The 24,549-nt window shown below is 48.2% G+C and overlaps 2 protein-coding genes across 2 annotated transcripts in view; one reads left to right on the top strand and one right to left on the bottom strand.

The window, feature by feature from the left end:
- ptpro (protein tyrosine phosphatase receptor type O) overlaps positions 1–20,635 on the top strand; it is a 37,964-nt gene extending 17,329 nt beyond the window's left edge. The window contains exons 2-27 of the mRNA XM_067254389.1: positions 399–669; positions 992–1,147; positions 1,467–1,619; positions 2,911–3,435; positions 4,085–4,246; positions 4,678–4,877; positions 5,195–5,315; positions 5,514–5,707; positions 5,911–6,022; positions 6,140–6,303; positions 7,788–7,908; positions 8,727–8,860; positions 9,897–10,035; positions 10,194–10,314; positions 10,834–10,902; positions 12,727–12,810; positions 13,640–13,675; positions 14,381–14,462; positions 14,739–14,829; positions 15,017–15,093; positions 15,436–15,570; positions 15,937–16,059; positions 16,314–16,468; positions 17,032–17,167; positions 17,377–17,501; positions 17,944–20,635. Of these exons, the coding sequence (XP_067110490.1) occupies positions 399–669; positions 992–1,147; positions 1,467–1,619; positions 2,911–3,435; positions 4,085–4,246; positions 4,678–4,877; positions 5,195–5,315; positions 5,514–5,707; positions 5,911–6,022; positions 6,140–6,303; positions 7,788–7,908; positions 8,727–8,860; positions 9,897–10,035; positions 10,194–10,314; positions 10,834–10,902; positions 12,727–12,810; positions 13,640–13,675; positions 14,381–14,462; positions 14,739–14,829; positions 15,017–15,093; positions 15,436–15,570; positions 15,937–16,059; positions 16,314–16,468; positions 17,032–17,167; positions 17,377–17,481 (3,666 nt within the window). The 3' untranslated portion in view covers positions 17,482–17,501; positions 17,944–20,635. The remainder of the gene's footprint in view (positions 1–398; positions 670–991; positions 1,148–1,466; positions 1,620–2,910; positions 3,436–4,084; positions 4,247–4,677; positions 4,878–5,194; positions 5,316–5,513; positions 5,708–5,910; positions 6,023–6,139; positions 6,304–7,787; positions 7,909–8,726; positions 8,861–9,896; positions 10,036–10,193; positions 10,315–10,833; positions 10,903–12,726; positions 12,811–13,639; positions 13,676–14,380; positions 14,463–14,738; positions 14,830–15,016; positions 15,094–15,435; positions 15,571–15,936; positions 16,060–16,313; positions 16,469–17,031; positions 17,168–17,376; positions 17,502–17,943) is intronic.
- Positions 20,636–20,729: 94 nt separating this feature from the next.
- Positions 20,730–24,549, bottom strand: part of eps8a (EGFR pathway substrate 8a, signaling adaptor) — a 38,057-nt gene continuing 34,237 nt past the window's right edge. The window contains 1 exon segment of the mRNA XM_067254340.1: positions 20,730–22,891. Coding sequence (XP_067110441.1) covers positions 22,781–22,891 — 111 coding nt within the window. The 3' untranslated portion in view covers positions 20,730–22,780.

Here is a 24,549-nt window from a genome sequence, read left to right as displayed (position 1 = left end):
GTATGTTAATAATGTATAGCAATGCCTGTGTTTCTTTTTTGCGAAAAACGATTGAGTTATAATAACCTTCATTTGTGGCTGAATTTGTGAAGCTATGTGAGCTGTTGGTAATCTAATATCTACAGCAGCATTTCTCAACCCAGGTCTTCTGGTCCCTCTGCCCTGTTTGTTTGAGATGTTCCCTTCTTCCAACACACCTGATTCAAATGAATGGGTCGTTAGGCTTCTACTCAGCTTCCTGACAACCGTTCATTTGTATCGTTTGTAAGGAAAAAACGTCTTAAACAAACAGGGAGAGTGTCTGAAACATACAAGACAGTGGGTCCCGAGGACCAGGGTTGAGAACTAGGCTAATCTGCAGCGTGCGTGACGATAATTATGTATTTCTCTCTCTTCAGAGTGCTACGTCCTTCCAGGTGACGGTACGAGATGAGGACTGGATCGTGGCGGCGCTGGAACCTTCCGACCTGCAGGAGAACGCCACGGCCTACGCCGCCCGGGTCACGGGAGAGTCCCAGAGGACACAGCTGGTCCAGTACCAGAACCTGAGCGACCCGTCGCCGCTGGTCTTCAACGCCTCCCACCACGGGATGTGCTACACTGTGGGCTTGCTGGTCAAAGAGGGCAAGGCGTGGTCCAAACCAGTCAAGATTGTGGCCATCCTCACAAGTATGGAACATTTCACTGGCCTGAAAGATATTTGACCGCCCTTTAATTTGCCTATTCATCCAATGATTTCAATGGCAAACTGCAGAGATCATTTTTGACATTTGTTAACATTCACTTTTGATCAGCACACTCTTTTACCGATTTCGCAATTTGGACTATTATTTCAAAAGTTTATTTCAACGCTTAAATCAAACGTGATAAGGATTCATATAACACGTCAGCTGACCCTCCAACTGAGTTTTTAGCTTAGGATCGTTGTCCCTTTCAGTGTTGCAGTTCCGGTGGTCCACCCCTCATTGATAGGTCTTACTTCCCCAAACAGAGCCTCTTCCTGTGGACAGCGTGCTGATCTCAGACTACAGGGAGTCCCCAGAGACCGGGGTGGTGTTTGAGATCTCCTCCCCGCCCAACAACGTCTTCAGCCGGGTCAACATCAGCTACACGGAGGGGAGGGAGCAACGCTCCATGCTCTACAAAGGTCAGACTCTTTGACCCAGTTCAATGGAATAACCATCTTGTGAACGCATTACACATTCTTTAAGAGGGTTTCTGTTTACGTTACATTTATCTAGTAGACGCTGTCTATCCAAAGCGATGAACAAAACAAGAGAGATTGAGTTCATTGGTTATTTTGGCAGAATGAGTAAGAATGTATAACAATCTGTTGCCATCCATCATTTCCTCAATCTCATCTCTCTGTGTATATGATTTACTTACAAATTCCCCCTCAGCAAATACAGCGCAAAGAGACGATCTTATGAGACGGAAATACGTTTTTCCATGCTTTGTGAACGCAGATTTCTACAAGGGGAAGACGGTGTTCAGACACTGGTTGCCGGGGACGTGCTACAGCAACATCACCTTCCGCCTGATCTCGGAGGCCACGGTCAACAGGAGCACGCTGGCGCGCCGCAGTGACGTCACCCACGAGCCGCGCCACCACAGGACGGGTAGGAGGGGGGAGGGGACACACACCACAGGACGGGTAGGAGGGGGGAGGACACACACACCACAGGACGGGTAGGAGGGGGGAGGGGACACACACCACAGGACGGGTAGGAGGGGGGAGGGGACACACACCACAGGACGGGTAGGAGGGGGGAGGACACACACACCACAGGACGGGTAGGAGGGGGGAGGACACACACACCACAGGACGGGTAGGAGGGGGGAGGACACACACACCACAGGACGGGTAGGAGGGGGGAGGGGACACACACCACAGGACGGGTAGGAGGGGGGAGGGGACACACACCACAGGACAGGTAGGAGGGGGGAGGACACACACCACAGGACGGGTAGGAGGGGGGAGGACACACACACCACAGGACGTGTAGGAGGGGGGAGGGGACACACACCACAGGACGGGTAGGAGGGGGGAGGGGACACACCACAGGACGGGTAGGAGGGGGGAGGGGACACACACCACAGGACAGGTAGGAGGGGGGAGGACACACACCACAGGACGGGTAGGAGGGGGGAGGACACACACACCACAGGACGGGTAGGAGGGGGGAGGGGACACACACCACAGGACGGGTAGGAGGGGGGAGGGGACACACACCACAGGACGGGTAGGAGGGGGGAGGACACACACCACAGGACGGGTAGGAGGGGGGAGGACACACACCACAGGACGGGTAGGAGGGGGGAGGACACACACCACAGGACGGGTAGGAGGGGGACACACACAACCATGACAACAAACGTTGTCGGCAAAGACATTAACACGGTCGAGGCTTTGTGAGGGTTTACCTTTTTTTTTTACCTATTCGAATGTCTGCAATGATTGTAGAATCACTCCCTCCCCGTTAGAGCCATACGTAAGGCCGGCATTGATGGGTTGGTCTGGTCGTACAGCCGGTGGAAATAGAAAACGGCGGTGCTCGGCGGTGCCTGGAGGCTTCTAGTAAATGCCACCCCCTCTAATGCTCGAATCCATTATCGACTGCATGTCAGCACGATGCCCATGTGATACCCTCCGGATGTACCCCCCCCCCCCCCCCCCCCACGGCCACCATACAATATTGATACAAAGTAAATACCAGCCCACAATTGATTACTGTTTTGAGGAAATCACATCCCTCCGATTAATCACCTCCTGTCTCCAACCGCTTGTGGTGAAATGATTGGAAATTCTCCTCTCTAGTCCTTCTTGAGTCCTCTCTTGAATCCCGATCCGCCGGCCCCGAGGACGAGGCCCACGCGCCGCTAACCTTGGCGTCGTGTTTCCCTTCCCAGTGCCCAACCCTCCCCTCAACATCTCCCGCAAGATCGTCCACCTGAGCCAGAGAGGGGTCACCAGCGGCGTGCTCCCCGACGCCACGCCGTCCCGCAAGGCCCGAGACGTCCCCCTCATCCAGGAGGAGGAGGAGGAGACCCAGGTGGGCGGGGAGGAAGCGACCTCGGAGGAAGCGCTGGGCGGGACCGTCGCCACGCGGCTCCTCGACAGCCTGGAGGACGGCGGCGCCAACAGCACGGACGGCGGCGCCAAAGCGGGCGCCAACGACACGGCGGAGGAGGAGAGCGTCACTCGGCCCTATTGGCCGGATCCTACGGGGAGCCCGCCCCCTACGGAAGACGAGTTTGTCAACGCGGTGGTGACGGAGTACGAGGACTCCAACGAGCCGGGGTCGGCCATGGGGCTGACCCCGGAGCCCTCCGTCACCCCCACCCACCTGCCCCCCATCCTGTTGGAGCTGCGCTGGCTGCCCCCGCACCCCCCCACCTCCTACGACGGCTTCAACATCTACCTGTACCGCGATGGTGAGCTCTTACCGTGGAGAGGAAACTCTGCCCAGCTGAGTGTCAGACTATAAGATTCTGCTTTGTAAGATAAAACACGTACATCTCATGTGTCTGGGATCTCCAGCAACTATCTGAAAATCAGGAGACAGAAACTAATTTCCTAAAAGCTCCCTCGTTCGACACGTGCTAAGTCCTTCTTTCATCTCTCTTCTCTCTCCCCTCTCTCTCCCTCTCTCTCCCTCTCTCGTCCCTCTCCCCTCTCTCTCTTCTCTCTCTCCCCTCTCTTCTCAACTCCCTCTTCAATCTCCCCCCTCTCGTGTCTCTCCCCCCTCTCTTCTCTCTCCCCTCTCTCTTCTCTCTCGTCTCTCTTCTCCCTCCCCTATCTCTCTCTCCCTTCCCTCTTCTCTCTCTGTCTCCCTTCCCTCTTCTCTCTCTCTTCTTTCTCTCTCTCTCTCTCTCTCTCACTCTCTCTCTCTCTCTCTCTCTCCCTTCCCTCTTCTCTCTCCCCTCTCTCTTCTCTCTCCCCTCTCCCGTCTCTCTCCTCATCTCTCTTCTCTCCCGTCTCCCGTCTCTCTCCTCACCTCTCTTCTCTCCCGTCTCTCTCCTCATCTCTCTTCTCTCCCCTCTCTCTCTCCCTTCCCTCTTCTCTCTCTCCCCTTCTTCTCAGGTAACTCCACAGAGACAGCTACGGTGGACGAGAACACTCACGAGTTCTTCACTGAGCTGACGGAACCGGGAATTTACCGTGTTCTAGTGACCACGCTTAGTTCCTCTGGGGACTGTGAGCCCAGAGAGAGCACCTCTAACTCTGGCTTCACCTTCTACCTCAGTATGTACTAGATACTGTAGTACACACTATATTTACTAGATACTGCATATAAAGTATTTTTTAACTATGTACACACTAGATAGTATGTAGTTGATACACACTAGAAACTGTACATAGAAGGTATTATGCCTTGATCCATCATCCTCAATGTTGTACTGTATGCTCCAATATAGCTATCCTTTTTATCCATGGAACTTGTACATGCACTTAGTCTGATTGCACCTGTTGCAATGCTACATGAAAATCAATATACAGCGCTTTGCTGTTTCCATGATCAGACATTGAGACAGGAAGTGCTATCTTATCACGCAGTTATATCATACATTCAAGCCACACCACAGCTCTCTCCTTATACCTGACCTACGTAAGCTAACGCTAAGCGCCGCGCCGGTCACCGTGGGTCTCCTGACGCTTGTGTCCCGTGGCGCCAGGTCCGAGCGGGGAGTGGCTGGAGCAGCCCCGCGAGCGTCCCCAGGCGGTCAGCGTGAGGATGCTGGGCTCCAGCACGGCGGCCGCGGTGTCCTGGGGCTCCTCCGCCGAGAGCCACAACGGCAGCCTGGTGTCCGTCCTCTCCCTCACCTGCCTCAAGCCCAGCCTCAGCCAGCGCATGGAGACCACCTACTGCAGCGAGGTGAGACCCGGGGGGCCGTGAGACGCGCTCACACAGAGGTGTTGGCGGGGGCTTTTTTCTAGAATGTTCCAAAGGGTTTTTTACCAGGTATAACCTGGTAGAACACTCGTCTGTCCCTGGAAACATTTAGTCTTTTGGAGAACTTCTCAGGGTATTTGATGAGCTAAAGCTAATGTGGGATGGAATACGACACGTTGGAACAAACGTCGTAGAAATATCACCGTAGGCCAAATATGAAATGTAATGTAATCCTCGATAGTGTGCTTCCTGTAAAAAACACAAAGATATGGGGTTTGATATTCATGTCGACTTCACAGGAGAACACCACCAGCGACATCATCAACAACCTGACCCCAGGGGCTCAGTATAGGGTGGTGGTCTACCACACCAATGGACCCCTCGTCAGCCCCCCCTCCGAACCCGTCATCATCGACATAGGTGGGCTCTCTATTTGTATCGTCTTTGTCTCATTTATCCTCATTTGGCTTCTATCTTTCCTCTCTAGAGGAGTTCTCAGTTGTCAGTCTTGTCGTCTTCCATCAGTACATCGTGTCATTGGGTTGACCGACTTTCGGTCCGCCTTCTCTTGCCACCTGTGCGTCCTAATTGGCTAAATGAGCTGCCTGTGTCTGTCAGAGCTAACGGGAGTGCGGGAGCTGGTGGTGTACCCGCTGAGCCCTACGGCGGTTATTCTGAGCTGGCAGAGGCGGTACCACGTAGCCTTCCGCAAGTACATCCTCCAGACGTTCTTCTTCAACCCCGTCACCCTGGCTTCAGAGTGGACCACCTACTATGAGATCGCCGCCACCGGTTCCGTGGTCGCCTCCATGGTAACCAGACAGCTGTTTGTTAATTTTAACGAAAAATCGGTTTGTTAATGGTTGGTTTCGACCGTTTCAAGATAATTTCTTGGCCGGCCTTTGAAGTGGCACAGTGGTGGTTATTTGCTGATGAAGAGCCCTTTGGTTAAGTGCGAGTTGCCTTTCTTTCTCTCATTCCCCCACTTTTCTACTTCTCTATCCGCTTCTTTCAGAGAGTGACAGATCTGCTGCCCGCCTGGTACTATAGTTTCCGTGTTACCATGGTGACTTGGGGCGACCCACCACTCAGTTGCTGCAACAGCCCCACAGTGAGCTACATCACAGGTAATCACAAGGCCATATTCCACACGGGTGCCATGTATTACACTCACTCTTACTCTTAGACGTGATTGCACTCTTTCTCCCGCTCTCACAAACACACATGTCTTCCTGTCCACACAGCCCCGGAGGCCCCCCACATCACCTCCGTGGACTACTCCCAGGGCGTCCTGTACGTGCGCTGGACCTATGGCGAGCTCTTCATCGACCTGTCTCACTCCAGGATGCTCCACTGGCAGGTGGCCGCCCAGGGCAAGAAGGGCCCCAAGAAGAACTACTCCATCGATGTGAGTCCGCTGGCCCCCTCTCACAAGCTAATGCTAAGGCGCTAACATTGACGAGCCCATGCTAACGCTAATGTAGATGACCACATGCTAATGCTAGTGTTGATTAGCCCATGCAACGTACAAGTTAACATTGCCCAAATGTCGCCTTTTGCATCCTCCCAACTTTTCTCGTTATGAGAAGTGTTCAGCCTTCATGACAGGCTGTTGTTTTCCCGCCAACTCTTCAGTTTCGCTTGTAACAAACATGGGTTCAAACCATCATTGAAGAATCACAGAAGTGAGCTTGTCTCCGGTGGGAGGATTTCCCCCCTCCCTTTCGAAGGCCTTGCTGAGTTCCTGGCGGTAGCCAGCCAGCAGAGGAGCTTGAACTGCTCGTTAGTGTGCAGGGCTGGCGGGGGGGAAGTATTGATTAAGTCCACAGGGTCCTTGAAAGCCCTCATTAGGACGCCTGAGACAACGAAGAGGTGACCTAACCTCTGCCTGCCTACTGTGAGGTCGCGAACATCTCTTCCATAATGAAACCAATTATGTTCCCAACAGACTGGGTTTTATCTCCTATAAACCCCATATAATTAGCTACGGCCAAATGTTTTGATACTCTGTGTGTTATCGGGAGTTTTAATTGGCTGGCTGATAGCTAGCGTGTCAGGAAATTGATAAAAATTGTTGTAGATGGATGTGGAGGACTTTGTTTTACCGTGGTTCTTTTTGTCTTTTCGGAGAAAAATAATCCGATATGATCCTATTATTTTGAGGCTGGTGTCTAAGAGATTTAAAGATATGAGCTCAGCTCATATTCCGTTGCAGTTTATATTTTTGCTGATGTTTTATAGCAGTGTGCCATCAATTCAGATGATGTAATATCAATCATCTTTAAAGCTGTCGCTGTGCATTTCCAATTTTTATGTTCGTAGGCTGCGCACGTTGACACCTAGGGGATGTATGATGAAAACATCACATGAAGACAGATTTATTCTTTAATTTAAGTCCTGCTTGGATATCTCAGCTTGCCCCAGTGATGTGTGAAAATCTCATGTCACGCCGATGCAAAAAATATATATAAAAAGTGTGGGGTGGCTTTGCTTCATTCAGCCAGGAACCTCCACAGCTAGACCAACCACAGATTGATATTCATACCTAAAAAGATGCCATTGAATCCAAAGGTGGAATCATCTGGGCCTACAGTATCTTCTTTCCCCAAGGGAAAGGGAGGAGAGAGAGAGGGGGGGGGGGTGTATCGGCTGGGAGGATGGTTTGGGAGGGGCTGGAGCTGGGATCAGATGGGAATTAGGGGATTTGATCGAAAGGATTTTCGAGACGTTTGAAGAGGTTTTTTTAGAAACCTATTTTTATAAAGCTATATCAGTGGCTATATCTGAGCACCGGTCCAGAGCAGAGCATTACACATCATTGCAATATCGCTGGTAATAATCCTGGGTGAATGGTTGACTGACGGTGTGTTTGTCCCCGCATGTTGGTCCCAGGTGACTCGCAACGTGATGCGGGCCAGCATGCCTCTGCCACCTGGAGATATCTACAGTCTGACCGTGACGGCATGCACCGAGCACAGGAGGAACGCCTCTGTGCCCAACGTCATCAAACTAGGTCAGCTGGACTTTCGTCTCGCACAGTTGCTCACGCAGGCATGCTCAAGCACACAGGCATACCTACACATGCTCAAACACAGACCTACTGTACACGTTCACACACACACACACACACACACGCCACACACACACACACACTCCACAGGGAGCTTCTGGGATCTATTCCCAATACATCCTCTCTCATGCAAACAACAACAAACGGTTGAGGTGAAAGAGATTCTAAGAATTACAGTACATGAATCAGAAGGATGTTTGCTGTATAATTTCGTACCACCCCCTCACTCCCAAATGGTTTTTTGTTGTAATGGAAATCCACAGAAATTCATGGATGTCAACATCTAAATGTAAATGAAAAATTGCAGTTGTGTTAGAATGGATTTTGATAGCAAACGTCAGGGGTCATAATTTCTTTGGTAAGGCATTATATAAATGACCCAGATATTAAGGGCAAAATGGTCTTTGCTCTGTACACATACAGCATATCAGGGCAATGTTATCAAGCCAGTAGATTTTGGACCAGTTTGTGAATATTTTATGTTGACACACTTATTATACCATCAGCTTGCATTATGTCCATCCAGTCAGTTGTTATTTTTAGGAAATGAGGTGGATAGTATACTAACCATTCAGGGAAGAAACTCTCAAAATGGCACTTCCCTCACAGGCCCAAAATATTACTGTGAAAGTTGACACTTAGTAGGTGTCTTAAGAGGGTGCCAAATGACTCAATGCCCTTGTTCCTGCCTCTCTCTAGCCTGTTAGGGTGAGAGTAAAAACGCTGTACTTTACTGTTCTGTCTTGCCTTGTTTTGTTCAGAGCCTGCACCACCCAAGTCTCTGTATGCTGTGAACGCCACCCACTCGTCTGTGACCTTGCTGTGGACGGAGGATGGGGTGGTGGACTCCTACCAGATCCTCTGCAAGATCCTGGGACCCAACAAAGAGCTCAAGGTCAACAAAGACTTTTTGGTTTGTGTTTCTGTGGGAAAATATGTCCCTGTGTAGCCAGGGCCTGTGTAATGTTACCAGTGTGGTGTCTTAGCTTATTTGTTTAGAATTAAACCAGCCAGTGGCTGTTAAGTTGCTGTCTTGAAGGTAGCACTGTCAATAAATGGACATTTATGCGCGTGGGCGAGAGAAACACATTTGCTGCGTTCGAACGCCTTTGAAATGCAAAGTAGATTTCAACACCACTGCCACTGTATAACAACCCCTACGGTTTGAATAGAAATCATCCAAATAGGTTATTTAGTTGTTTGGACGATAGCACCAGGGTTGTGTTTAGATCGTAAACAGAGGGCAGACGGCTTACTGCTGCAGGAGGGCAGAGGGTCTCTTAGGTGTCGACTGCGAGGGGGGGGGAAAGGGCCTTCCACTCCCATAGCTCCCTGACATTTGGGCTGAGCAGGTTGTCATGGTGAAGCCGGAGGGGCCGTCAAAAAGGGCTGCGCTTCATTAGCGTAATTAACTAGCGAGCCCAGGGAGGATGACTCATTCAGGTTGCCGCGGCGGCGGCGGCGAGCAGAGTTCCTCCAGGGTCACCGACACAGGTCGTGAAAGTGTCCATCTGTCAGACCTCCTGTAGGTTACGGAAAACGAGCCGGAACTTTCTAAAAGGCTCCATTTGCCATGGGATGAATGTTTATAGTTCACCACTCGGGTGTTCTAGGGGTGGTAGGAGAAGCGACTGTGCTGACTCGGACAGAGGTTTACTTCCTGTGTGACTGTTTATGTGTGAACGAATGCACTTGAGTGCTGACATGCTTGTGTGTGTGTGTGGGGAGTCAGGTGGCTGAGCGGTGAGGGAATCGGGCTAGTAATCCGAAGGTTGCCAGTTCGATTCCCGGTCATGCCAACTGATGTTGTGTCCTTGGGCAAGGCACTTCACCCTACTTGCCTCAGGGGAATGTCCCTGTACTTACTGTAAGTCGCTCTGGATAAGAGCGTCTGCTAAATGACTAAATGTAAATGTAATGTGTGTGTTTAGGCGCGGGAGCCCCAGACTGCCCAGTCCCACGTGGTAACAGTGCTAGACTTGCTGCCCTCGGTCTCCTACAACTGCACTGTGACCAGCTTCAGCTACAACACCCCCAGCAAACCAGCCTTCATCACCATCACGACTGTGGGTAAGTGGGGCCCACCGTGGTGTGTGTGGGGGTGAGTTTCTCAGGGAGGGAGGAAACAAAAACCCGGTTTTGTTTCGACTTAACGTGGCCAAAAAACGGAAGAAAAAAAAAGTGCAAATGCAGTATTTTGTCTGTGTGTGTGTGTGTGTCGCGACCAGCTAAAGAGATGAACCCCAGCGTGGCGGCCATCTCGGCTCTGGCTATCCTCAGTGTCCTCCTCATCAGCCTCCTGGTCCTCTTCCTCCTGGTGCTGCGGCGGAAACATCTCCAGATGGCCAGGTGAACACATCACTGACCCTGGAATCCAGACCAGCACGACCCCATTATTCAGCCCTACTGGGGGGATACAATTTGACGTTAATCACAATCAGAAGATCAGCTATTATCGGTTCATATATTCTGTCTTATACTGGATATATGAATGGATAAAGTGTTCATACTGTGTTCTGTTGACGGTTACAGTTCTATGATAATATCTGCCTGCCACTAATAACAAACACCTATTGGCTGCATGTTATCTCTGTAGAACTATAAACATTGTCCTCTGACCTTCATGCCTCAAAGAGACTTTGCTAGTACCTCTGTGTCTGGACTGGTCCTTTTCATGTTGAGGTGTTTGTTAAACTCCCTCTCCTATCTGCAGATTGCTAATACCAGAGCTCAACTGAACTCAGTCACTCTGTTAGTGAAGAGATGGACAAAACGTTTTTCACTTCTTCTTTCTGGGATATTTTTAAAAAGACAGTTGATGTGCGTCTGCAGGTCTGAGAGTAACGTCCGCTTTTTGCTCCGTTTCAGAGAGTGTGGAGCAGAAACCTTCGTGAATTTCGCGTCTTTCGAGAGAGACGGGAAACTGCCCTACAACTGGTAGGCCCTCGCTCCGTACCAGGGAAACAAACTATCAGGATGTCCCCTAGCATCCCCCCCCCCCCCCCCCCCATACACACACACACAACACTCCCAAGATAACATTTTAGATCCTGTAATTCCCCTCTGCTCCCGATCTTTCCACCTGATTACGAGGGTGTGTGTTGTGTTTAGCTAGAGAAGAGGGAAGCCCATCCACCCCCCAAAATCCAGGCTGGGCTAATACAGGGACGGGATTAGGATTCGCGAAGGGTGGGGGTGGGGGCGAGGGGCGTGTGCAGTGCCTTGCTTCTACCCCCTTATTTTAGCTCTGAAACTCCAGTCAAGAAACCGTGACCAGCTCCTCCTGCTGTCTGAGAATAGGGTGTGTGTCTTCTTCTCGTCTTCTGTTAGAGTAGAATAGTGTATTTGATGAACATGGAACAGCCCTAAATTCCTACATTAGGTTAGCTTGGAGTTTTGAAAAACAAAGTTAGACTAGAGAGGGTGCAATTTCTGAGGTCATTGTGAAGTGTGTTTGCAGCCGCAGCAGTTGGGGAAGTTTATTTTTAAATCACCTCCCAAATCAATGACTTCAGTTATTGTTTAATGTTAAAATCGTAACGTTTCAAATAATATTTGGAGAAAGACAACCATGGGGTGTACTTAAATCTTCACGTGACTAAAGGACAAACACAACTGACATTTCACTATCTTAAATACTCTATTTATTTAAGATTGCATAGGTTAAATACTTTATTGAAGATTGCATAGATTCAAATTCAAACATACATGTGTGGCTTCTTGTTTAAAGGTAAGGCTAAAGTTATTTTGCTACCTACATAGGTACCTTTCAGGTCTAGGTAGTGCAAAAACAGGGCCGCAAGCATGCACACTAAATATGTTCTTAGCCTTTGTAGTTTAAATTGTAATATAAGGGGATAGTGTTGTTTGTGTACATAGCAGTGTACATAGCAGCATAGAGTGTACATAGCTGTATCTTTCAAGACAGACAAATCTGCCAAAAGTTAAGACTGGTGCTCCGTAAAAAAATATAGACCATAATATGTCAGGCAGAGGAGGGCCAGCCTAGGGCCTCACATCCCATGGTAACTGATTAATATAACTGCTGAAAGACGGTCAGTGAAGGCAGAACTTGGCTTCCATCCCAAATTTGATTGACTTTGTACTGTATCATTACCTCCCATCACTAAACCATACACCCATCCAAGTGTGTTCTTACTGTGAAAGCATTGGTTAAGTTGCGTTTCTGTGGATCCAATTGGCAAAGCTTGTGCTTTGAATGTGCATGGTGTAAACGCCTTGGTGTTATATCTGTTAGCGTACCACATTTTATTCATTGGCAAAAGTCCCATTTATCGAGCAGAAGATTACTGTTGTGTCACCGAACCATACAAACAGTTTACCATATATTTACCCCCCGCATGAATGACGGGATAGGCTACGCACGCTGCAGAATTTGTAGGGAAGGTTAAGGAAGGTCAACCACACCAAAAACGTTGCAATACGGGACCTCATAACGTAAGTAGAGTCCAGCATCGAGGAGAGGAAGAGAGTGCCCATTGACCAAGTCCACTCAGCAGTACCACAGCCGAAAACAGACTCTTATTGTTCCCTGCTGTACCATTAAAGAAACATAGGCTATCTACTGTACACTGCCCAGCGTCACAGGCTGCATGATGCATTAACTCTGTGTTGAGCACTAATAGAGTTCTTCTCAGCCCACTCTGTGCCACTTTTACTAATGGAGCTCCTTGTTTTGTCCCAACCTGTCGCCTACTGGTGTCTGTTTTTTTTTGTTTTTGTTGTCTGAACCCCCTTCAGGCGAAGAAGCCTGTTTGCCTTCCTTACCCTACTGCCATCCTGCCTTTGGACTGACTATCTTTTGGCTTTTTATATTAATCCTTGGTAAGTAAGCTCTGTTGTTGGCCGAGTCCACTCTTCATCCCAGGGGCATGTGTCAGCAAAGCCCCATGGCCTGCTCCTCCGACCATAGACACTGTGTTACCAGACAGGGTTTCAACATGTATTCTAAATTGGGCCTTGGCGGCCATTTTGGATCTCTCACTGACCAGTACAGTACCTGGCGATCACACACACTCGATGCAATGAGATTCTGGTTGAAAACCGATTCGAAAGACATCTGGAGAATGGTTTCCGAACTCTCACGTCTCGAAACGCTTTGTCTGTGGTTGGGAGATGCACTCACCCGAAGAGGCTCCTTGTCTCCGAGTCTTATTTCAGCTGTTTTCTTTTTTGACTAATGTACTGTAGCATGGTTACTAACGGCAACCTGCTTTGCTGTCCACGCGGTGTCTGCATGTATGTTCACCGCATTTTGTTTGTGTTTCGATTTAAGAGTGGAGTAGAATGTAGAGCTTAGGGGTTAGATGTAGATGTCTTCCGTTTTAAATATGTCCTGTGGCGCATGTTTTGGGTTTGACACCAGCGGTATGCATACACAGACGCATGGGGGGGGGGGGGGGGGGGGGTGAACCGTACAGTAGGTGTGTCTGGCCTGCCTGCTTGATATCAGTGTTTTAGTATAGCTGTATACGGAGACTGAGCATGTTTGTGTCCTGCTTTGGGGTGACTTGTACTGTTTAGACTATTTAACGTGGGTTCACTTCGAAGACAAGGTGGGTGGGCAAAGAGGGAGAGAGTCTGAGCTTTGTGTACCACGGCGACGGGCACAAGCACCTGTCATGAGTGCTTTTATCATTTCTGCGATTCATAGGAGCAAGACTGCTTTAAAGAAACGGAAGCTTACAAGGTAACCTGTCTATTTCTGTCTGAATGCACTTACAGTGTGAGAGTATGTGTTTTCCCGTTTTTTTTTCTTCATTTGCGCTTGCTTGTGAGGACGAGTTTGTGTTCATCTGTGCGTGCGTGTGACATGTCTAGCTACCGCCACTGTGACCAGCATTCGGCAAGTAATCAAACATCCACTACAGGGAGTGTGCAAGGCCTAATAATCCAGCAGATTAAAACCACTCGTCACAGCATCACGACGGTTTAATGTGTGTCCCTACACACACACACACACACACACTCACCCCTTTCGTCTTTGATCCAGGATCAAACTTAAAGTGAACCCTCTGTTTCCTCGGCTTTGTACATCATAACAACACCAAGACTCACTTACTGGCCCACAGTCATAAACAATCTGTAATCCCTTTTCAAATCCCATTAGAAGTAAATCCCTTAAGTGTCAGGCAGCAAACTTTGATGGAATGTAAAGCTACCTTCCTGTCAAAAAGCAAGAGAAAAATAATTACATCATAAATATGCTGCTGGATACGTTTATACTGTATGTCTGTTCTGGGCTTGTTGGAGTGGTCAGGGTTAAATATGGACTGAATATCCTATGTATCATCATATATACTGTATATATTTAAAATAAATGGGTAGAAGAGAGTCTTGAAGCCATTGTCTGGGTCACTTTACCAAACTCAAATTGGTCTCTCGTGTGCTGTAGCTTGGTCCAACTGGATGACTTTGACGCCTACCTGAAGGAAATGAGCAAGGACTCTGCTTACAAGTTCTCCTTGCAGTTTGAGGTATGACATGCTCCAGTTCAAATACAGAAATACACACCATTAACTAACCCTACCCTTGACCCTACTACTGTCTGTAAAGTCATTTGACCTATCTGGTTAGAAATATTTTCCAAAACCTATTCTGAGCTTGATTAATAATGCCTTACACAGCCAAACCAAATCCAGACATTCCGGCCTAAGAAAATCACAAAAGTATTTGAAAGAACAAATGCAATTGATCCCGGGTCTGCTTCATTTGAAATTGTCCTCAAATACCGTCTGCTTTGTGTTTCTTAGGAGCTGAAGAGTGTGGGACTGGACCTGTCCCATGATGCAGCTGACCTGCCCATCAACAGGCCCAAGAATCGCTACACCAACATCCTCCCCTGTGAGTGGCTAGCTACACTGACCATGTGACCAGGACCCTATGAGGCGATGAGTGTTCTTTTGTTTTGGAGATTCTTTGTAAAACCCTTCGTCCAAAAACATGCATATTTGTCCGATGCGGGTGCAGCTCGAACAGCTGTATGGAAACCCGAACACCTAGCGATGTCGATGGCGTGTTGTGTCCACAGACGACTTTAGCCGGGTGAAGCTGTTCTCGATGCACAACGACGAGGGCTCCGACTACATCAACGCTAACTACATACCGGTGAGCTCCGCCCGGCCGCAGTTGGTGGTGGGGGTAACTGATGTCTATGGAAAGGGGGGGGGGGAACACCTGCTACTCACATGCTACTCCCACCTGGGGTGAGAGGGTGGGGTGATGGGAAGAGGTGGCGATCCAATCGGGACCTGAAAGGAATCCAACCTTTCCTTTAGCTCTGAAAACATATTTGTATTACTACGGGGCTCGAAAGACAGAAGGAGTCGAGGGCAACGTGGCACAGGTTTAAAGATCGAGGGTGCAGTTGGATGTCAATGGTCTGGGTCCGGTCGTGGACCGGTAGCTGTACGCACGTGGTCACCCCGTGTCATCTCGTTCATCTCCCAGGGTTACAAGTCCCCAACAGAGTACATCGCCACCCAGGGCCCCCTCCCGGAGACGAGGAACGACTTCTGGAAGATGGTGCTCCAGCAGAAGTCCCACATCGTCGTCATGCTGACGCAGTGCAACGAGAGGCGGAGGGTGAGTCTGGCAACCCGCCTCCCTCATCCCCTCCTCTGGGTGATGAGTGACCCGGCGACACCAGGCGATTGAACACAGCATAGATAAAGACTCTCCATGGTATTTTCATGTGGTTTTGAAATGGAGGGGGGGGGGGGGGGACATTGGTGTTATTCTTTTGGGAGGCCAAGCATGCTCGCGTTTCAAGGCGCTCGAGGCTAGTGGAGTAGCCAGTGGATTTATATTCCTATTGATATTCAGCACATTCAGTATTCTCTCGTACTGAAGTTCAACAGAATATATTTACCAATGCTACATTAGCAAGCCTGTGATGGAAGTGTTGTGTGTGTGCGCGCGCGTGTGTGCGTGCGTGTATCGACTGGACAGGTGAAGTGTGACCACTACTGGCCGTTCACGGACGAGCCGGTGTTGTATGGAGAGATCAGCGTGGAGATGTTGTCTGAGACGGAGTCTCCAGAGTGGACCATCAGGAACTTCCAACTAGGCTACGTGAGTGTCACACACACACGCACACCCACCCGGAGTCCTCGTCACACCGACGTCCGATGAAACGGGCAAAAGCTGTTAGACGCAATGACATCGGACAAAATCGAGAAAACACAGTACATTGTGGGTGATATTACGATCAAATCTAGCACAACTAATCCAAAAGCTATCGAAACATCTGTCTTTACTGGCCCAGGCGATAAGCCGCTGACGTACCCTGGAACGACTGTGGTGTGTGTGTGTGTCGCCCCCTGCAGGCTGACGAGTCTCAGGACGTGCTGCACCTGAACTACACGTCCTGGCCCGACCACGGCGTGCCCACGGTCAACGCCATCGAGAGCATCCTGCAGTTCGTCCACATTGTGCGCCAGCAGGCCAACAGGACCAAAGACCCCATCATAGTGCACTGCAGGTACACAGGGTCCACCCACCCAACCATGCACGGGCCTGAGTTTATCCCACAGAGATTGAGAGAGAGTTTAGATAGGTATCGCTAATGTCCCACATACTAAATAGGCACAGCATTACTGATGCTATCTACTCTTGATTTACCATAAAGACTCGCCTACAGCAAGGTGAAAGCCCAGTAAATCCATGGAAAGACTATTTGGAGTAATTGGCAGTGCAAAGGACTACAGTGACTAATAGGTCCAAGCAGACAAGTACAGTACACTAATGGGTGTGGCTGACTGCCCAGAGTCGACTCCCTGAGGGTTGCGTTGAATCTCTTGCTATCTAAGATTCAAGTGCAATGCAAGGCAGAGGCATTAAAACATAAGGCCAGCAGAAAAGTTGCATTTCAGCGAGGGGTAATTGTTTCCCGTTCCACTCGGCCATCTTTTTCCGCGTCGCGCGCGACCATAAATCATGTCGGACGTTGCTTCGCCCGGCGCTCCGCGTCGTCAGCGGGTTTGTTAAATGAGCCGCCGCAGCCATCGTCCTCCCCTGACCGGTTTGTTTTGTACCTGCGGGCAGCGCTGGCGTGGGGAGGACGGGGACCTTCATTGCCCTGGATCGTCTGATGCAGCACATACGGGAGCACGAGTTTGCGGACATCCTGGGCATGGTGTCGGAGATGCGCTCCAACCGTCTCTCCATGGTGCAGACCGAGGTAGGTCACCGTCGGAAAGGGCGCAATTGTCCTCACAAAAAAAGAGCTGTTATTATAAGAAACTGTGATTGGTGCCAGTAGCAATATTGGCTTGTAGGTGTAACCCTGAAAGAAAGAAAAAAACAAAAACATCTAATAGTCACATTATTGCGTATTAAGGGATGAACTGACAGGACATGACGCTCTCGGTATGATGTCACTTCCTGTAGGAGCAGTACGTGTTCATCCACCAGTGCGTCATGCTGATGTGGAAGAAGAAGAAGCTGCAGTCCCTCACCAGCGACGTCATCTACGAGAACGTCAGCAAGACCTAAAGACGACGGTCCTACCCGACGTAAGAGTCTCCCCCACACACCTAGGCATGCCGCGTGACAGGAATTATAGATCCCCATGAAAGTATATTCCTCTGGGCCCCTTCTGTGTATCAGTAGTGGCTGTGAAAGCCCAATATACACATGCCTATGCTTTACAGAATAATTCCCCCCCCAAAAAAGATTTACGCCGCTTCAAACTCAGCTTCCGCCACAGACTACCCCTCCCTAACCAGTCCCCAAACAGGTCAACACCCCGTCAAACCTGTGATCTAAAAGAAACCCAGTCCATCCACAGAACCAACTAACTCACAGTGACTACCCTAACACCTCTCTAACCCGTCCACAAACTAGCCAACAACTTTACTAACCAGTCAGCCAACAATGATAAGCAGTTATTGTATCCTTGCAGTGTGGAAAGGAATTAAACTCGTCTTTAATCAAAATATTTTTTCTCCATCTCAGGCTGGGAATACACACTCAACCTCCTGTGCTTGGGGCATCTGTTTTCTGCACCGAGATCCGCTTCGTCATCAAGACCAAAAAAAACAAACGTGACAAAAATACAAGAAAACACAAGAAGAAAATGGATTATGTTTTTCATTTGAATTGGTCAAAGCATTGGGATGGAACATTGCCTTAAGGAGTCTTCACTGACCGGCCATTTATTCAACCACCTTCAAGGTCATTTAATCCCCCACTCAACCAAACTGGCCAGGATGTGAGGTAGGAGGGTGCTGGGGTTGTAGCGCATCATGCCTTCCCCTCCTGAGTGAATGGAACGTCTTTGACCACAGACCCTCTTTGCAAGGGAGACTCCCTCCTTTCAGAAAACAAGAGGTCACAAAATGGCTGAATTGGTCGTCAATTGCTCTGTCTGTCAGCAACTATCATTTGTTTTATTTTTATTTTTTATCTCAGGATTATAGCTGGAAACCAGCAAGCACACAGGCCTACCCCCCCCCCCCCCCCCCCCCCCCCCCAACTGCCATTGGTACAATGTTGACACATGTGTGCTTGAGTAGTTTTCCAGGTTTGTACTTTGGCTGTTTTAACGCATTCATCTTCAGCGGGCCCTTTTTGCCGTTCATGTAGCCGTCACCCAGTAGTCGTACTCTTCACTTTTCACTCATTTGTTCTGTGGCTAAAAGGCTTCGGTTCAGAGTACCCTGACACGATAGCCCGGTGTCAACACTAGCTACGATACACTGCCACCTGACCTGGGGACATGTTTTGTCTAACATGTTCGTGTTAATGCGGTAACTGCTGCATAAATTGCTCAAAGGCTACCACCTTAGCATGTTAGCAATGTGCAGTAACGTTGGCTCCTCCGGGTCTGAGGAAACAACCAGGAAAGCGGGTTGGGAGAGGAAGGGAGCGAGGGCACAAGAGACAGTTGGAGGGGCTTTGCATCTGGGGGAGGGGGGGGGGCTGTGGCCCGCCCCATGCCTACCATCGACTGGACGGGAACTAGGTATGGTTGGCGAAGAGGCCAGTTTAGAAGCTGTAGAGACTCTGTGTGGTTCTATTGTGGATCTATTGTTGTATTTTGCACTGAGGCCTTGGACTGCCTGCCTGCCTGCCTGCCTGCCAGCCATGCGTGGAGAGAAGAGAGGGGGGGAGAGACGGAGGGCTGGCCTGCCCTCACTTCCTGTGGCTGCTGCTGCCGACTGTGGAAACTACTGTTTTATCTGTGTACTGTATCGTCCAGCTCGGCCTGGGTTTGCTCCCAGGGGAGGTCTGAGTCACTGGGGGGGGGACATTGTTGTAAGTGATACAGTGGTTCAACTCTCATTCAATACTTGTTTACCAGGCTATGTCATTGCATTAGCTGCAATCATGTGTTTAGCGGTGAGAGGATGCATTTTGGGATTGGTGCGTATAGTATCAAAGCACTTTTGTGTCGACCTTGAGAGCACAGTCAGTTTGACGAAGAAACCCAGACTTGACCTAGGCTACAATGCACCCGATTATCTCTATTGAAGATTCAAAAGGTAACAAATTGAATATCTAGCGTGAATCTGAATGCTTAGCATATCTTTTTCCCCCCCCACCCCTTTTCACAAGCATATCATTCGGTTGTGAATCAGGTGTTCCATTCTCCATATGAACCACGGTGCTTGCTAGTTCCTTAGAATTCACGATGCTCTTGGTTATTCTTAGACGGGGGTTCATCCACACTCTCATCCACACTTTGGGGTGCAGGTCTGTGGCGGGAAGGAGAAATTGGAAGGAAGAAAAACATTTCACCTACAGTACACTGTGATATCAGTATTTATATTGGTGTCCTAAGCATGATGAGTATGGCAAAGTGATGTAAATGGTTAAATACATGCCAACCAGTTTTCATCACTGTAGTTAGCATTCTGACATACTGTAAGACAATAGCACTTTAGCAGGAGTGCTATCCAAGTTATTAACAGGGGATTTTAGGATATAAATCTTACAAGGTACCGTACATTGGACCGTCCAGTGTTCACTTAGAGGGGAATATAGTGTTCTATTCAAATTTTGGGGGGGGGACAATGCAGTTTACAGATGTAAAATCTAGCAGGACAGAGACCACTCGCCTTCATCTAGGTTACATTTCACAGCAAGGTATCAAATGTACTGTACATACTACTTACTGTGTAACTAAAATGTTTCTACATGTTATTACAAAGTAATTCTTGTGGAAATGACTTTGTCGCTTTTTCTTTTTTTTCTTAAACTGTTGTAAATGTAAACGAGCATAACATAAACCCAGACCCATTTAAGTTATTTTTTTTGGCATAACACGGTACTTTGTTGGGGCTTATGTATTTCTATGAGCGGCTGGGTATTGTTTTTAGTGTTAGCCCAGCATTCGAAGTGCATCCTCAACAATTCTGTGTCAGATTCTGTTGAGACACACCTAGATGTGGACTTGGAAAGCACGGCTGTAGCCGGAGAAACGCACTTTGGCATGCTTGTCGGAGCTGACCGAAAATACAGACATTTCGTTAGCTAGGTAGCCTACTGTACACGTTTTACAATTTTCTCTTGCTCAGTGTGTGTCCAGTCAGAACTTGTTTGTCATTGGTGCCATTCTTGTGCATTGTGTCACTTAAAGTAGAGGGGCGATCTCGTGTTACGATCGTCGTCACTGAGTTGTGTGCGTGTGTTGGAAAAAATAAAATGTTGCAATATCAATTCGAGAGAATTACTTATGCTCATAGAATTGTCCAACGTGCCATGAACAAGTGGAAATAGCACACGTTTTAGAACAGGATTTATTGCAGAATTAGCAGATTTAAGTGAAAAAGGCACCATGAACTATAGACATACAATTAGAAATGTACAATGTAATAATCCCCCCTGAAAGAACACATACTATTTCCTTGATTGACACCAACAACGCTTTGCAATTGCACATCGTTAAAAGAGGACAATTCACAAAAATAAATCCTACTTCCAATAATCATTTTCTCATATTAGCTAAATAAAATGGCAACTAGCCAATCGACCTTTCTATATAACTTAGCGTTTAGCATTGCAGACATACACATAGATAGTCCTGGCGGGTGGGGTGGGGGTGGGGTCATCGATATTTGGACTAGAACATGTGCCAAGGGTCTTGAAGTGTCCCGAAATGCACTGGATAAACTTCCTTCCTAAACTGACACATTCACCCCCCTCTACTCCTGGAGTAAACTGGACAAACAGATCTACATCACAGAGCAAAGCTGAAGCCATATAAAAGTGACACATTAAGCAACACTGTATCGATTGGTTAAGATACATCTCTTGTGCAGGCATATACAGTATATATATTATATATTATACGTGTGCTAAATTACACCCCGTTCCTCTTGTGACCGTGTGTGGACTAGTCCTTGTGTCCGAGTATCCTTGTTCATAACGTTCACCAGGAATAAGAAAACGGACCATAGTTTATCAGCTTTACTCTTTAGTGACAAAGATAACAAAATGGATAACAGCCCTGGGTCTTCCACATGTTGCAAGATCATGCTTATTACTCTGTCAAGTTGGTCAAACAAAGAATCGGGGAATTCTAGCATTCTTCCTATTACTCCTGTAACTTTTTTTTTTTTACCAGACTGAAGGGGCTTGCTACAGTAGAAAGGTGTGCTTTATCTGATGCATGACTGTACACTCTTGCCACGACTCCCCCGTCCCAGAAAACACGTAGGCCGCTGCTGTGAGGAAGACTGATTTTGGCCATATCTGTAACAGCAATTGAACAAGCTCATCCATGTCTTCCTCCAACATAGATGACTATAGGAAAATACTCGACTGTGATAATGACTTTAGAACTGATTATTATGACTATGCCTCTATAGTCCTTGTGTGATATAACTTTACTGCTGCTGTGCAAATGTGCGTATAGGCCCATCTCATGACTTGCGGCCTCGTACAAGTAACCTGTCAAAGCCTTAAAGGACTTCGGTAGTGGTTTCTCTGCTTTGATGTGAGGTGTCAGCTAGTGCTATATTAAATCAAATATACAATATTTGAAATTAGATTAATGGTAGCATGTATCTGTAGTCATAGTGATATGATATAAAGTGATCTTATCTGACGTATTTTATGAATGACAAAAAGTTAAATTAGCGTTGCCTCTATTTCAGTCTGGTCAGTTATATTAAGTTACTCTTTTGGCATAACATTAAATAAAAAAGGATGATGTATATAAATATATTTGCTTTGCCAGCAAATCAGAAAATTTACACAACAATTATATTTATATTGGTTATTCACATTAATCAATTCTCTCTAAAATACTATTAAATTGGATCAACAAACATTATTTTGGTTGACTCCATTTCCCTTCTATATGAGAAGATCTCAGAAACCGGATACATTTCCTTTTTAGTGTGCTGCACTAATCTGTGGCCAAATAACACAAGAGACAACAGTCCATGCTTGCGATTACCCTTTCAAAACATTGCTGCTATATTACACCATTATTAATTTCATTCATTCATTCCTGTCAAATGACAATATAGTCCGATCAGATGTACAGTTCCACAACTATTCACATTCCCTTCAGACACGCGTGGCTGAACGTTTCCCTGTTGTGAATGCCCCAGTGTCTATGTCAGCGGTCCTGTGTGTGTGTGTCCGATTGTGTGTGTTTTACTGTTTGTTTGATTGTGTGCGTGTTTGTTTCTATGGAGACTGCTGCAGAATCTCCTGTCGGCGGCGCATGATCTCGACGAACTCGGCCCGGTCCGCTGCACTCTGGAAACAACAACGCAACGGCATCAGAGACGGGGGTGAGGTTTAGGGGCTCAGTGGCTCAGAGGTTGAGGGGAAGGCCTCAGTGGCTGCTGCTCTCGTCAAAAGACTCCACCCCAGAGTCGGAGGCGTTGGCAGCCAACTTCTCCTGCCGCCTCCTCATGATCTCCTGCAGCTCAGAACCGGAGCTCCGCTGTAGAGGGGGGGAGACAGAGAGAGAGAGAGAGACAGAGAGAGAGAGAGAGAGAGAGAGAGAGGAGAGAGAAAAGGGGAGAAAGGGAAATAGAGGAAGGAAGGAGATGGAGAAAAGATGGAGAGAAGGTGCGAGGAGAAAACCCCCCAGAAAAGAACAAAACCAGAGAAAGACGAGGTCAGAATCGGTCGACGCCCTGTGGATTTACCTCAGCGGAGCTTTACACGCTAGATAACCTAGAGTGCCTCATCGGCTTAGCGGCTACTGAAAAGTTCAATAGGCCTTTTGACTAAATTGGATACAATACACAAAAGGCAGGCGGGGGGGGGGGGGGGGGGGGGGGGGGGGGGGGGGGGGGGGGGGGGGGGGGGGGGGGGGGGGCATCACTGCGGTCTACAACTGAACGCTTCGCAGATGTTTACACACCATGTATTACTGTAAACTCAAATCTGATGAGAACGTCAGTATGGAGGGATTATTGTGAGCAGGGTTTTCCACATCTGTCCTGAGAGAACCAACCGGATAAACACACAGGTGACCTCAGGAACAGAGGTGGAACGTTCTCTATTATGCCTTTATGGTTTTCAAAGCTGATGCAGAAAATACCTCAATATCCTCTCCTGCTATGACAGCTAACCTTAAATGAAACTTACCTTTGTTTCCCTGAATGAGGTCAGTTTGAGCATTAATGCTAACTTTGTTCACTTTCAAATCCTAGTCAATGGAAACGCCAATAAAAGGTACAGTATAGATCGCAGAACTGAAATGTTCTCTTGGCAATGTGTAATTATAACCTTGTACACAGCTCAACATTGTATGTTCTGGACATGGGAGATGAAGTTAGTTTCAGTTAGCAAAAAGCAGTTCCAAGTATTTTTCGGAGACAGACATTTTCTATGTCTCACAGATCTAGCGCGGGCTGGAGGGCATGGCACTGGGATGGGGGTGACGGTTAGAAACATTTGAGTGGGGGTTGGCAAACGAGATGGCACATTCTGGAAAGGGGAGAGGAGCTGGACCACGGTACATACAGCTACAGCAGCCTTTTAAGAGGGTCAAAAGCTAAAACTAAACTAGCTGTTGAAAAACACGTTTCTATCTGCTGGCCAGATTTATAACAAGAAACCTGGAATAATTGACTGAACACTATCAAAGTAGCGATGCATAGATTTGTCCACGTTGTGTGGCAGCGAAAGCAGACATTTCCACAACCAAACAGGCTCATTCATCTGGTTTCCAATGCTGTTGCTTAGCGCGAGCACTAAACATAAGAAGCAACTGCATCAAATCTGGCCAGCAGACTAGACACTAGGACAGCCTATCCCACAATACCTTAATGAGTGTGTGTATAGAATCAGAAGATCAAGGAGGAGGGGTCAGAAGAAGACCTGCAGGAGGAAATAAACACCACAGACCAGACCTTGCCAGAGTTGGGGGACATTAGAGGATAGAGGCTGTGTGTAAGGTGCAGGCAGAAAGATCCAGGCTAACACGCAACGACCCCCGGTTTCAACACCACCATAGAACCACTTCTCATCTGGACAAACTGTAACTCACGCCCACCCCACCCCCGCAGACGGTTTAAGACCTCGTTTAAATCAAATGATGAGGCGTAGACTAGTGGCTAGTTAGCCAAGTGGAGCGGGGGGGGGGGGGGG

This window comes from Osmerus mordax, chromosome 17, assembly GCF_038355195.1.
Source record: "Osmerus mordax isolate fOsmMor3 chromosome 17, fOsmMor3.pri, whole genome shotgun sequence".
NCBI classification, from domain to species: domain Eukaryota; kingdom Metazoa; phylum Chordata; class Actinopteri; order Osmeriformes; family Osmeridae; genus Osmerus; species Osmerus mordax.
Note: the sequence above shows the minus strand (reverse complement) of the source record. Positions and strands in the feature narration are given on the sequence as shown.